General features: G+C 48.4%; 1 protein-coding gene across 1 annotated transcript; it reads right to left on the bottom strand.

Moving 5' to 3' along the window:
- Positions 1–11,248: 11,248 nt before the first annotated feature.
- Positions 11,249–15,020, bottom strand: NDUFB7 (NADH:ubiquinone oxidoreductase subunit B7). The gene is made up of 3 exons (XM_061558100.1): positions 14,786–15,020; positions 12,478–12,646; positions 11,249–11,797 (listed from the first exon to the last, which is right to left on the bottom strand). The coding sequence occupies exons 1-3, from the start codon at positions 14,895–14,897 to the stop codon at positions 11,713–11,715; spliced, it is 366 nt and encodes a 121-aa protein (XP_061414084.1). The 5' UTR covers positions 14,898–15,020; the 3' UTR covers positions 11,249–11,712.
- Between the last annotated feature and the right edge of the window lie 192 nt (positions 15,021–15,212).

Raw genomic sequence — 15,212 nt, 5'->3', positions numbered from 1 at the left:
TATTGGACTTGGAACCCCCCCACCCACCCACACCCACCCACCCCACGATGGTGTTGTAACTGGTGATTATCTCTCACTGTAGCCAACAGCGCAGAGTCTTTACAGAGTCCAAGAGCTCTCTCTCTCTCTGCGTGACACATAGATTTGGATTAGTCTTAGGGGTTATCAACCAGTCGAGGGGTGGCGGGGCGGGGGGGGGTATAAGCCTGTGTTCTAAAGGGATCTGCGGCGGTGGCGGGCGGCATGGATACCGTGCAGGACAACGTTTGAATGTCCTCCCTCGGGAGACGTGCAAGAGAACACAACTGACACGCAACACGACAAGAATGCCTTGCCGCGACACCGCGTTGGCTGAAGAGTTAGTTGTGTGTGTCTTTGGGGTGGTGGAGTTCAAGCGGTATCTTTGAATAGAACTGCTTTTTGTGTGAAGTCTGTTGTCATGCCCCCGCACCACCTATTAAACACGGTTGGCTACGTACGGTGCGAAATAAGTGGAACATAGGTACACACTTGTGCTGCCATACCAAAAGGGGTTGAGAACCACTGGATTCGCAAGTCCATCATGACCGTGTGTGAGACACTGCACCATCATGTCTGTGATTATGAATTCAAGGCTTGAGCACAGTGACTGTGTGGCTAAGGGTTCCTAACGGCCACGTCGAAGACTATTGAGTTCGCAGCACCTGAGATTCTGGGTTCGAGGTGCGAGCACGGGACGATTTGTGTGTGGGAGTTAGAACAGGGACACAGACTACGTTTAATTCACGTTCCACGAGGAAGAAATCAAATTCCGCTCCGTTCCATTACATTCCAGTCACTTTTGACGTTTGTTCTCGAATGCTCCTCGTTCATAAGAAACATACAAATATTAAATTTCGATTTAAAGCTTTCGTGACTGCAGGGATTCATCTTCTTGGTTCTTTCGGTAAAGTCACGTCGAAGGGAAGTAATAACAATACAAATATTTTTTTATTATGTTTTATTTGTATTATTTTATTACTTCCCTTCTACGTGACTTTACCGAAAGAACCAAGAAGATACAAATCTTGTTCTGGAATTATTGGAATGGAACGGAAGCCAGTTCCTTCGCGTTTCATTAGTAAACAAAATTAGCATCTATTTGTAGGCTGCTAATGTCGAATGTTATCAAACTACAACATGGAGAAATGAGCTCTAATTACCGACTGTAATCACCCAGGAATGTCTGTCCTTAACGCTCGTGACGTCACTCCACATCGACCAGCCCCCTCATTAATATCCATGAGCATGTGACATCCTCCAAATGAACATCTCCCCCCACCCCTCCTCATTAATAAGGGGTCGTCCATAAATGACGTCACGCACCTGGGGGGGGGGGGGTCAGACATTTGTGACGATGTGTGACGAGGGGGGGGAGGTTTGAGAAATGTGACGTCACATCAAAATTCGCAACTTTAAATAAATATAGAATTGTTATAACAACACTAATTGTTATAACAACACTCCTACAACATCAGAATGCAGCGCCACATTATATACGCACTGCAATGACAATAGTTTAAAGCGATTTGAAGCATGTTTTATTTTCAAAATGGAAATATGGTTTTGAGGGGGGGGGGGGGCGGCAGAGCTTTGTGACGTCATATTTGATGGGGGTCTGACTTTGTGACGCCGTGTGACGAGGGGGGGGTCAAAAATCGTCCAAAATCGCGTGACGTCATTTATGGACGCCCCCTAATCAAGATGAATCAAGACACTCTAACAGTGCAAAACACAGGAAATGGCTCACGTCTACCAGATTGCAAATTATATTTACCTAACTGCAGAATGGATTCATACCATCGGGATTAAATAGATGCACACCACCAGACATTTATTTGAATTTACACCACTAGAGATCATACAGATTAACACCACCATAGATTCACATCACTGGAGATCCAACCACACTATTGCACTCCTGCATATGGGTTCACGCGACTAGTCGAGAGATTCACAGCTAAAAAAGAATGTTGTACACTTTCACATCACCGCTGGTTCCATACATTCACACCACGTTGGGATTCTGTCAATACCCACGATGTACATTTAAACCACTGCACATTTAACAGAATCACATCTGTGTCATTTGCCTAGATTTATACCACTACATTTTAACACGTAGGCTTTCGCGACCAATGTTATTCATAATCAACGTTTTTGGGTTTAGATCGCGTTATTTATAAATGTGTCGTAACCCTCCACCACCCGACACGGCCAATCAGTAAAAATGTGTCACGTTGACAAAAGACAAATAGTTCACTGCTTTAGCCCACCGGTGTGTTGAAGCCACAACATTTACAATTTGAGCACGACGTTTCGCTGGTAATTGCGATTTAAAGGTTTTTATTAACTTCTCAGCGGGTACAAGGAAAACCAAAGAGAGTACTGAAAACCACTCCTTCCCAGGCGCCCCGGTTGGCCCCTTCGAGTCTCCGTCACATCCGCGGGCTCCACCCACATACAATGCAACAAAAAAGCTCGCCGCCATAACGCACACCGCCCCGTTCCCTTTATTTACATTCATCACCACCATTCACCCATGCGCTGCTCCATCACATCGCCTTCCCCCGATCGAACACGTACATTCCTCGCCCACACGACTTAGCAGGCCGGCTAAAATGTGCATGGCCATCCTTCACTATCCCTTCCCTATACCCGCCGGTCCCCTTGCTACCCCACCCCGGGTAGGGGCCACTTCCACTTCACACCTGCGGCCTTGTATCCCAGCCTAACCCGGTCTACTTCCATCACCCTTTCTAGCAACCTCCTTGCCCAGTAGCACACCTCCAACGGTGATATAGGGGACCCATCCAGCTCTTTTCTGCGAGCTCCCCACAAGGCCTCCTTTGTCGCGCCTATTATGGCCCACGTTCGATCTCTGTCATCTCCCCGCACCTCCCTTAAGACTCCCCACATAATGTCCCGACTTATCACCTGCGACGGGTAAAACCAGGACAACAGCGGACTGCTCAGTCTCCACACCTCCTGTGCGAAGGGACACTTCACCATGACGTGCACCGCGTCCTCATCTGTGTTGCAGCCCCTCGGGCATTTGGGCGAACGTGCCATTCGGCGAGAAAACATGAAGCCCCTCGTCTCCAATCTATCCCACACCGCCAACCAGGACAGATCTCTCTGTTCTTTTGTGAGCGCCGTTGATGAAGTGTTCCTCCACACTTGACGGTACATAGTCCTCTTCGCGCCCATCACCCCCTCGCAGGCCTCCCCTTCGTTTACTTTGGCCAATACCTCCTTGGAGTTCCACGGTCCCCCTCTCTGACTCAAATTGTACACTTTTATGTAGTCACCCACCGCCGCATTCAGCCATCCTTGTGGCCAGGCCAAGGGCGTGCCCGCCGGTAATTGGGTCATCCCAAGCCCCCTCAGGAGCCACATCAGGCGATACCTTAAATAACATGCGGCCTTCCCCCGGGGCTCTTCGGAAAAGAATAACCTCAAAGTGTTGCACACAAAAATTGAGGACAGCACACGTGCAATATTTGGGGCACCCTTCCCCCCGTTCTCGACACGTTTACACATTACCACTCTCTTCACTCTATCCATCCCGCCTCCCCAAATGAATTTAAACAACATCGATTGCAGGATTCTTGCCTCCCTCCTACCTGGCGGGTACACATATGCGAGGTAGTTGAGTGTTGGTAAAACCACCACCCTCACTACCAGAATCCTCCCTTCCATCGTGAGCCGTCTCCCGGCCCACTTGCCTAACTGTCCCTTTACCTGCTTTATCCTCCCGTCCCAGTTTCGTTCTGCCGACCTTTCTCGGCAAAAGGACACTCCCAAGACCTTGACTTCCTCCGTCTTTATCCCCAACTCAGGCGGCCGACCCTCAAATAGTCTCGGGTCCCCGAAGGCCATCAATTCGCTCTTCCTCGCATTCACCTTCAAGCCGGAGGCCAGGCCGAAGCGGTTTGTCTCCTTCATGGCCCCCCACACTGATGCCACGTCCCTACAGAGCACGACTACGTCATCCATATATAGCGCCACCTTCCCCTGTTCCTTATTCCCGGGGATGGTCACTCCCTTAATCTCCTCATTGTTTCTTATTGCCTGTGCAAGGGGTTCCATACACATTACAAATAGAACCGCGGACATCGGGCACCCCTGTCTCACCCCTGACTCTACTGGAATTGTCCCCGAGAGCTCCCCATTTATCAGTAGTCTGGTCTTGAGCCCTTGGTAAAGACGCCTCACCCAATCGACCAAGGGTCCCCTCACTCCTATTTTTTCCAACACTGCGAACATATACTCGTGCGAGAGGCGGTCGAAAGCCTTCTCAAGATCCAGGCTAAGAAGCCCTAGGGGGCATCCCCTCTCTCCTTCTACCTCTATTGCCTCCCTTAATAAAATCAGGGAGTCCGAAATCCTTCTTCCTGGCACCGCACACGTCTGGTCGGGTTCGATTACTCCCTCCACCACCTTCCCCAGTCGCGTCGCAGCTATTTTTGCCATAATCTTGTAGTCCGAGTTCAGGAGCGTAACTGGACGCCAGTTTCCCAACTCTCTCCGGTCCCCCTTCTTATACATCAGTATGATGAGCCCCTCACACATTTCTTCTGGCACCAGTCCACCCTCCAGCATTTCCCTATACATCTGCAGCATGTCCCCTTTCATTAAATCCCAGAATGTAATATAGAATTCTGCTGGAATTCCATCCAGTCCTGGCGTCCTATTCTTATTCTGCCTCCTCACTGCCTCCTCCACTTCCTCCATCTGGATCCTCCCTCCCAGTACCTCTGGGTTCTTAACCTCATGTCTTAGCTCCCCTAGTAGTGCCTCCCTTATTCCCTTATCCGTTCCCTTCCTCCCATACAACTCCCCATAGTACTCCTCCGCTATCTCTATCATACCCTCTGTCGTTGCCTGCCTGCCTCTGACCGGACTCACCAATTCCCTAAGTGTGTTGTCTCCTGCCTTGCATTTCTTAAAGAAGAAACTCGTACATTTCTCTCCCTGTTCCGTTTCCCTGACCCTTGCCCTGTATGCCATTTGTTTGACTCTTTTCTCCAATACCGAGGATAACCTTCCCTTCAATCTCCGTATATCCTCACCCACCGGGAATCCCAGCTCAAGTAACCTGTGCTTCTTCTCGATTCTAGCGTTCCACAGCTGCAGTTCCCTGTTTACACTCCTCCTTCTACTATGTGTCTGGAAGAGGGCCTTTATCCGTCCCTTCACCATGCTCCACCACTCCACCCTCGTGGCAAAGCATTCCTGCAGGGTCGTCCAGTCTTTGTACTTCCTTACAAAGTCTTCCACAACCCTTCTGTCTTCCAACAGGCTCACATTCATTTTCCAGGTTCCCTTCCCCATCTTCAGGCCACCTGGAATACCGAGCTTTGCCTTCACCAAATTGTGATCTGACAAGGGGAAGGGTTCCAGGTCTGCTCCATCCACCTTCACATTGGCAGACACAAAGATGAAATCTATTCGTGATTGCCTTCTACCACCCTTATCCGACCACGTGTATCCCGGTCTCACCGGGTGTACCTTTCTGAAGGTGTCAGTCATTTTAAAATCCTCTATCAGCTCCTTCAACTTCCTAGAGGAAGGATCGAGCCTCCTCCTCCCAGCCACCGATAATAGGTCTGCCAGGCACAACGGGCAGTTAAAATCACCCCCCATTATGACTTGCCGTCTCGTCACGAGTAGGGTCGCTACATTATTCCATAGGTCCACTCTTTCTGTGCACGTCGTGGGGGCGTACACATTTATTAGTCTCAGGTTTGCCTCTCCATAAGACACGTCCACATAATGGAGGCGGCCCGGGATCACCTCTTGGGACCCGACTATCTGTATACCCCTCCTGCCTAGGAGGGTAACCACCCCCGTGCATCGATTTTCATTACTCCCGGACCAAAAGTAGTAGCCATCCCAGCTCTCCAACAGCTCCTCCCGGCCCAGGGTGTATGGTAGGTGGCATTCCTGGAGGAAGACCACCTCCCACTTGGTAGCCTGTAGCAGTTGTATTATTGCTCCTCTTCTCCCCTTTCCCTTCAAGCTCCTCACATTTACGGACGCCACAGAAAGTTCCATGTTGGAATGTGTCTCAGTCCGAAGTGGCCTTCTCCGCTCGCCCTCCGTAACCATCTTCATTCGCCAGTTCCCGCAATTTCATTTTGCCCCTTGTTCTCAAGGGTTTCCCCCTGCGCGGGCTCTCCACCCTTTCCTCCATCCCCTCCCTCGAGGCCTCTGTGTCCAGCGAAGAGTCCGAGGATTCCGTGCTGCCTAAAGGGGCGCCTCTTTTTGGGGCTCTCCGTATCCTCCTTTTCCTTCCGATTGGTCCCTCCCATGTCTCGCTACCGCCTTCCTCCTGCTGTTGTTCCCCTTTTCCTTCATCCTCCTCCACCGCCTCCGCCCAGTCTTCCACGGTCGTCTCGGAGATGCTGCCCATGCCGTCGCTCCCCTCTCCCGCCAGCCCCTCTTCCTGCTCGCTCGATGTCGATTCTGCTCTTTTTGCATGCCTCTCCCCTTCTCCCCCTCCATCCGTCGCTGGTGGTTGCTGCTCAGCCACCTCCCCACGTCCTTCCCTCACCAGTTCCTTATCCAGGTCCAGTTTGGACCCACCCCCTTCCTCATCCCTCGCTCCTCCTACCCTATACACCCTAACCTTGTTGGCGTACGACTCCGGACAATTTTTGTACAGGTGTTCTCGGCTACCGCAGAGGTTACATTGTGCCGGAACACTGCATTCTTCTACCTCGTGGTCCAGTGCCTTGCATCTATAGCAGACTTTTGTCTTGCACACTGCAGCCAGGTGACCGCTGCCCCCACACCTCCTACACAGTTTAGGTTGTCCGGCATACACAACATATCCCCGGTTGCCTCCTATGTTCAGGGCACTCGGGATGTGTCTCAAGGTCCCTCCCTCTGTTTTCAGCCGCACCCTCCATTGTCTTGCCCCTGTCCATATCCCCACTGAGTCCCTCACCTTTTTACAGCCCGACAGTACCGAGCAGTGCTGTCTTAGCCAGACCTCCACGTCGTGGTCATGTAGGGCTTCATTGTATAGGAAAATAGTCACCACCTTCGTGTCCAGCTCTGATAACAGTTGTAGCTTCATTGACATCAATGGCTTCTCCTCCGCCTTTTCCTCGAAGCGGGTCATAAATCTTTGTAGCAGGGGGCTTGAGTTGAAGCTTACATCAAACGCCCTCCCTCCCGGCAGAGTTATCAAACAGTACAAGTCTGTCGGCTCTATTTGTAGCAAGCCCATCATTATTGATCGTACAAAGGTCGCTCGGTCGATGGTCACTTCTTCTGCTACCTCGTCCTTCATCAGTACTCTGACGCAATTATGTCGTTTGACATGAGGTGGTGTCAGACTCACCCCTGCCCCGCCTCGCCATTTCCCGTCTCGTTCCCGGGGCCTCCCAGCTCCCACCGGTCCAGCGTCCACTGTCACGTTCTCCCTCCGGGCCTCCCCTTGCCCCAGGGTTGCTGGGGTCTCTCTGGCTTCATTCCACACCCTCCACTCGGGGGCCCCCGCATCTCTGCGTCCGGACACCGTACCTTTTTCTCCTCGGCCTCCCTCACCCACTCCATCAGCTCCCGCCCTCCCATCCAGTTCCTCCATCCTCTCCTTCTGCCGTGCCTCCGCCACGTTCCCCTCCATCCGTCTCCATGCCTCCTCCACGCATCCCCCTGCTGCCAGCGGGTCGGTCTGGTTGCCCCAGTCCCCACCGGCAGCGTAGGTGGTGTCGGTGGCCCTCTGCTTTCGCCGCGTCTTCTTCTTGTCTCCTGCAGTCACCGTCTGGCCGACTCTGTCGTCCCAGGCTCCCTCAGCAGTGCAGGTGGCATTCATTTCTCTTGACGCACTCCCTGCTTCCTTTTCATCTGCTGCGAGCATAAGCTGGGCTGCTCGGTCATCCCGGTCTCCTTCAGCAACTCGGGTGGCTCTCGTGGTCCTTGACTCTCGCCGTTTCCCCTCTTCGTCTGTTGCAATTTCCGTCTCCATTCTCCAGCAGTCCCCGCTTCTTGGCAGCGTGGTCATCCCTGTCCACACGGTCAGGGCCCTCGCAGGCCTCGGGGCTGGTGGCTCGGTCTCACTTGAGATCCGGACGGGCTGGAAGGATCACCTCGATGCTCCTGGTGTCTCCCCTGGCAAGCCAGGGTGGTTTCCCCCTCATCGGGCAATTCGCCAGAATGGTGAGGCTCTGCTGTCTCCCGTTCTTATATAGAGCAGCAGCAGGGTGACGTCATCATTAACTCATCAACTCATCAGGTGCAAAGATTCAAGGGGGGAGTGATTGTAATTATATACTAGATTAGTAATCAGGCTATTGTTATGATGCGAGTTGTAGATTAGTAATCATTTGGAATGTGTTTTATTGTGATTATGCTACATTAGTAATCAGTTAGTGGTTGTTTCCCTTATAAGGAATTGTAATGTATCTTATTTAATAATACGCTTCCAGGCCGCACTAAGCCTGTAGCTGTCTGAGCAATTAAAGTTATTTGTTTCTCTCAATTTCAATCGATTCTCTAATTAGTCTTTGCCAGTAGTAACTAGTTTTACACAACACTTCCACGTTGTCAAAATCAATTGAGTGTCCCTGTTGGCATGCATGTTCTGCTACTGCCGACAGTTGTGTTTATACCACTACAGTTTTAACATTTAGGCTGTAACAAAATCACACCGCTAAATTACTCTGCATAATACATTGTTGTATGCATAATACATTGATGTATTGATGTATCATGCATATATTCATGTTATTATTATAACAGACACAACAACAAAAACCGCCGTTCGCCACTGTGTGGCGCTTGTACCAGGCCAGGTGCACTTCGAGGCCACGTGAAGTGTCAAAGGCTCGCTGACAGGAGGCCACGGGACAGACCCAGGTGTTATGGTTAACTGAGATGCGACTTCAGATGCACCCCCCCCCACTCCGTGCTCCCCCCACTGTTCCAACTTTCTCCGTTCGTTGTTGTGAGCGTCGCTCCTGTGCCCTCCGTTGTTGTTGGAGGGTGCAACTGCCCTCCATTTGTTCAGTAGCAGCGTCCTCCTCCCTCCTCGAGAGAGAGAGTCTCATCTTGACACCGCTGGTACCAGTCTTCGGCAAGTCCACTCAGCTCCATCTCTTCTCTAGCCCGCAGAAGTTGCTTGCACATGCGGTGGCTGGGCATGCATTGAGAAGGGAGGGCATAGCTGTGACCGAGACCACCCGCCCAGTCCGACCGCCTTTGTCTCCCTCGGGGCGATATTTACACATCGCACTCGGAACCCATTTGAGGCTGAGTCGACCTAGGGGAAGTCCACGAACGGTTAAGATAATCGTCACTGGGTCGCCAGGTTCGTAGCGCAGCGAGCCAACAGCGACACGACCGCTCTCCAATACACACACACACCAACAATGTACATATACAGCACACAGTTCGACAAAACATTATTGACACACAATTGTGCACACCAATACACGCGCTCATCGCCAGAAGCAGAGGTCGGGGTTAATATGCACCCGTTACACATGATAGACACAATTATAAAACGTCACAATATAACGGATGAGTCATCAGCAGTGAGAATGAAATGGTTTATATTTATGCATTCATCCAGTAAACAAGTCATGATCACATCGGTCGATTGTCATCAACATGTATAAACATCTATCACATTATCATATCTACTTCTATGCTAAATCCCTCTGTTGATATGTAAACTCCTTTGTCAAGGCGCTCTGCTCCTCCCACCCAGCTTAAATACGCTGCCAAGCTTAGCAGTGTTCATTGGAGCGCTGTCTTTCCGACAGCTCTGTTTCTTCACCTGAGGACGGCTGCTTGTGTTGTGACCGAAACGTCGTGATAATTTTATTTGTTTTATTTTTATTTCCCTTCTACGTGACTTTACCGCAAGAACCGAGATGTATAAACAGTCATACATTGGCTGATAACATCTTAATGTGTAGAGGAACGCAGAGCATTGGCAATTGTTGGTCACGCCCACTCACTACCTGGCCTGGGCTGCCTCTCAGCTTGTCCGTGGTTCCTCATCGATTGATATCCAATTTGCATGACCGACACGATATATATTTCCACAAAACATTATTGATGAACACACGTGTGAATAAAAGCCAAGCCGCCTTTTACTGTACAGTATTTAATGATACTGTAGTCATTTGAATATGATTGCTCATCATAACCGTGATAATTGTGAGTTTCTAAATAATTACCGTAATTCGGATGTGAAAGAAATATGATTGTAATAATTGTGTTCGCGACAGGGATTGCTTACGCAATTGTATGTTGAAAACGAGTCGAAAACGGCGCTCAGATTAGTCCTGTACGCATTGTTCTCATCTACAAAACGCAAACAGTTGCCACCACAGGGAAAGCACGTGCCAGGCACGTTTAGAAAACAAGCCGATGTCAGCATTTACTATTGGCCATTGATTTTGGAACGTTTCCAACATTTAAGAGCAACAATATTTCAATTAAAAGTTCTTTGATTTTTCGTTCCAAAAAGATTTTAATATTATGTTCATTGGTACATTGCAAGAAAATGCCATTGTTCCGAAATATTCATTCAATCCGTTTCCCATTCATAGTTCAACATTAATGGGCCAGATGACACGAAGCTGGCTGTTTTGAAGGCACAATAAATGTGGTATCTGTCCCTCTCACGTGAGTTTATGATGATCATCACGTTGGGTAGGTTCATAAATCAAAGACACCCAAGGAAAAACGACACCAATCTTGGGTTTGAGCTTCAAGTCTACAAGTCTCTCCTTTGAGTGTCGTAATTTTTTTTCAGAATATTACATATGGGGCAGGCAATGTTGCAATGTGAAATCCAAATCGAGTAATGTTGGTGATTTTTCAGCATTGAGATGTTTGGTCAATACAAGTGATATTTGCGGTATTTTATGTAGTTATGGGATGAAACAAGAGAACTCACAATTATTATTCGACACACAACCATGTCAGGTTCATACCAGCCGTGCGAGAAAATGAGCGAACATCTCCAGTTTTAGCTTTGAGACTGGGCATCTCTTTCAGTTCAAATTCTTGTTAGGTTTATAGTCTTGTCAAAAGCACTGAGGCATCAAAGCTGAAATTGTGGGTTCAAGGTCAGTTTATGCTTCTAAGTGTCTCAGGTTTATAATGGTCTTGTCAGAAGAAATGAGCCAACACCGCTTACGTCCTGCGTTCAAACTTGGTTGAACCTCCCAACCAAACACGTTTCAACATCGCAACGCAAACACCAAGTTTAATGATTTATTCAGAAGTTTATTCGCGAACAATGTTCTTTCACAACCGATGGGCAGGTCGTGATGCGCCAGCCTGCTCACATGTGCAGGGACACACACGAGTGTGTGAACATGAAAGTAGTTATGGTGAGAGGCTCTGCCTTTTGCTTGTGGGGAGGTGGTGCGGGGGTATGATTTGTGTACGTGTGCTTGTGTGCGTGCGTGTGTCAAAGTGGTTCACACATATAGCTACGAATTTGGTGACACAAGTTCAATTCCCCGCCATGGCCGGTGAGGTGGGTGAACATCGATAATGGGTAGACAAAACCTAATGGGTGGATAGCTGGCCATATTGCCCCCTTGTGTACAATGCTGGAATTAATGAGTGCTCCGCTAATGGTACTTGCCCCAACAGTCTCTATAAGGATGAATGGGGGATCGATGTCTTTGTGTGTGTATGTATATGTGTCCAGGTGTATTATGCTGCTTGTTTCTGATCCAAACGCTGTTTTCTCTCCAGAAGCCGACGTTCGCGCTCATATTCCTTCATGCGCATCACGTAACTAAACACACAGAGACATGCACGCACACACACATATATGAACAAATTGGAAAAGTGTGCAAAGAAGTATGGGGATATCTATGCTCTGAATAAAAATTAGAGGCAGAAACAAGAACACTTGGATCAGGGAACAAACACAAGTTAGAGATAGCACTTTCATGATTAATAAAAGTGAGTGGGCTTTGGCAGGACACATCGCTAAACAAGATGATGAGCTGACAGACTAGAATGGTGACATACTCGCAGCCAATGGAAAGGAGGGTACCTTGCATTGCGTGCTTTCAGATTTGATTCTGCAGCCGTCTAGAACGCTCTTCCTTCCGATGTTAGGAAGCCACTGGAGCTAAGCACTTTTAAATCTAAATTAAAATCTAATTTCTTTAGAACTGCTTTTTGTATTTAGTTTGTTGTCCTTCCCCCGCACATCCAATTAGTACGGTTCGCTATGTATTGTGCGATAGAAGTTCAATATACATACATACAGGAGTATCAAGTATCAATCACTGCAAAAATGGAACAATGAGATCAGTTATAATTTGCAGGAGCGAGAGGGATTGTGGAGTTCAAGGACAGTGAAGGATGGCGATGGCGTGAGACCTTCATCCAGCAGTGGATAATAGCTGCTGCTGAAAATGGCGTCTACGTAAGTGTGCGTGTGTACACAGCAGCGAGTGTACTCACTCATCGTGTTGGCACTGTTCCCACGAGTGCTTTTGGTGGCCGCAAGCGAAGATGTCGGGGAAGTTGTCGCGCTTGCACTTGAGCCACATGATCATGTGGTGGGCGCAGTAGTCACGGAGAACTACGGGTACCTGAGCATCACGCATTTGTTCCGCCGTGGCCACCATCACTGACAAACAGACAAATACACGCACAGTCATTGACAAAGATCCTCCCCATAGAGCCATAACAGACTTTTGTGGTGCTGTTAGTGAGCACCTATGAAGGCCACCAGGGAACACGAGGGGGTGGTGTGTCTAACGCCATGCGCAAGCTGCTTTTGTTTCTCCAGCGCTAAAGTTTACGCACAACAGCTTCTCAATCTTGATTTTAAGCTTTCGTGACTGCAGGAATCCATACTCTTTGGTTCTTTCGGTAAAGTCACGTAGTTACCGAAAGAACCAAACAGGAATCAGTTTACCTTGCAGAGGCCCAGGACCGATTCAGATAATCGCCACTGGCATTAGCTCTGGCACGAATTCAAATTCAGCTAGCTGAATTCATAGTGCATTGTGCTAACCACCACACATCATCACTCATTTGTACACATTTGGAATGTGTATGGCCTTATCAGAACTCAGAAACGAAGCAGGGTTTGGCCCGAACACCAGCTAAGCTAAGCAGGTTGAGGCCTGACCACCAGGTTTTGTCGTCTTGGGCTGTGTAGTACCCAGCAGACAACAGCGCAGCAATGGATTATTGAATCTATCTGTGGAAACTTTTGAGTCATCCCATTGTATGCATGGGTTTTCTTGGGTACTTGGGCAGTCTTCGCAAATGCTAACATTAATTAATGAACTGACCAAATAATTCTATACATCCCAATCCAGTCTTGAGATTCAGGAAGACTTTTCTGGATAAATAGATGTTTTACATATACACACACGTATATAATCATATACTTTATAATAAAATAATACACATACAAATACATACAATTCTGTTTTTTCAGCTGCAATGTTTTCCATCTGCATTAATTTAATCAGGCAAACTCTAGAATGTATAACATGTTAAATAAATGCTAATTGATTGGTCTAATGTTAAAGACAACACTCCAAGTCCCGTCAAGCACAGTTCAGCAACATTGGATGTGCTATGAGCTAACCTTGTGGACAGAGTTTAAACGCAACGGTTTGTCTGGTCATATATAAACCATTGGAGTTCAACAACCTTTTGGTCTTCTGATGCAATATTTTACAGCATCATCTGTTTAAACAACAACACTTGGAAGGGTTTAACTTTCATGAGTTTCACGTACATATACTCTCTCACCTTTAAAGATGTAAATACTAATGTTCAACTTCTTTCGCACCATACGTAGCCAACCATGCTAATCGGAGGTGCAGGCGAAAGACAACAAACTAAACACGAAAAATGGTATTCTCCAAGGGCTATAACGATTTAATTTGCTCATAACTGGAAAATCTGAAAAAATGTTTGGTTTTGGGCCTCATAAAATGTAGAGGGGGGGGGGGGTATTTTAAACTTGTTTGTCCTCAGGCCTAGACGTATGAAATGTTATATCAGAAGAGTTTGAAGGGTGAAGAATGCAAATACATCATATATTGATAGCCCAATTTCTCTGGAACTTTTCGGAAAAAAGCCACGACCATTTACTGTGCTATGTGATAAGGAGGGTAATTGCCTGAAACGTCATATATTCTATACTTTTGTTTTAAGGCAATGTTATTGGCGTTACTGTGAATGGTGGCACGAATACAAAGCACACACGAATACACCCCGATGACATGGCACTTTAATGATACTGTGGTGACGAGCACATTGTGGTGATAAGCGTACACCATCACAGTACCATGGATGTTGCAGCAGTGCCCTCTGCTGCCGACAACGCACCACAGCCCCATGACAACTGAATTCCAGCCGCCCAACCAAACAAAATCCAGGCTCTTCGCATGCTTAGCTTACACGGTCTGACGTTACGTGATACAGTGCGGGTTATTTGGTGGTCATCATAATCATCATCATCACGATATCCCGTGGGTGTCCACTGCACATTCCTCCGTCTTGTACCAAACAGCTTGGGCACATCTTTCTGGCACCAGATTTGGTCACAGGCTTAATAGTAACCGCACTGTCCAAATCAATACGAGCGCGCAAACGTCAGCAAGCGTATAGTGCTCGACCCCGTGCAACTACAGACACACGCACGAATACAAATCGCACACGAATACAACTCGCACACGAATATAAAATAGAAAGGCTGAAGGTGCCGCGGTTTGCCCCGTGACGCCAGGTTTGAAGGCCTCACCCCTCTCCTGCCGTTCGCCGAAGCCCTTGTTGGGGTCAAACGAGGGTTTGCTTTGCGGGTCTGGCTCGGTCTCGGTGCTCGTCACGTAGCGGCGCGTCAAATGCGACCCCATCGCGCCCTAAGTCAGTCGACGCTTAGTGCGATATTCAACAATCTTCTTAATTTAAGTTGGACAGCCGCTCAAAGACTTAAGAAGGGCGAGGAATCGATTCCATCAGCGAAGATAACCTCATTCGATTCTTTGCACGTTAGGCATCGTGTGCGACAAGGAATCGATTCCCTCTTTCCGGTTATGAGAATCGAATCGTGTTTGGTGACACCAACACATCGACAATGTCAACGCCGATTGGCGGCTTAGTGGTGACGTCACCGCAACGAAGAGTTCTGCCCCCTACCGCTGACGTCATGCCGCTCGTCATCGATTCGC

This window comes from Lethenteron reissneri, chromosome 24 (assembly GCF_015708825.2).
Source record: "Lethenteron reissneri isolate LAM-NWPU_2019-01 chromosome 24, ASM1570882v1, whole genome shotgun sequence".
In the NCBI taxonomy this organism is placed as follows: Eukaryota; Metazoa; Chordata; class Hyperoartia; order Petromyzontiformes; family Petromyzontidae; genus Lethenteron; species Lethenteron reissneri.
This window is presented reverse-complemented; position numbering and strand designations above follow the sequence as displayed.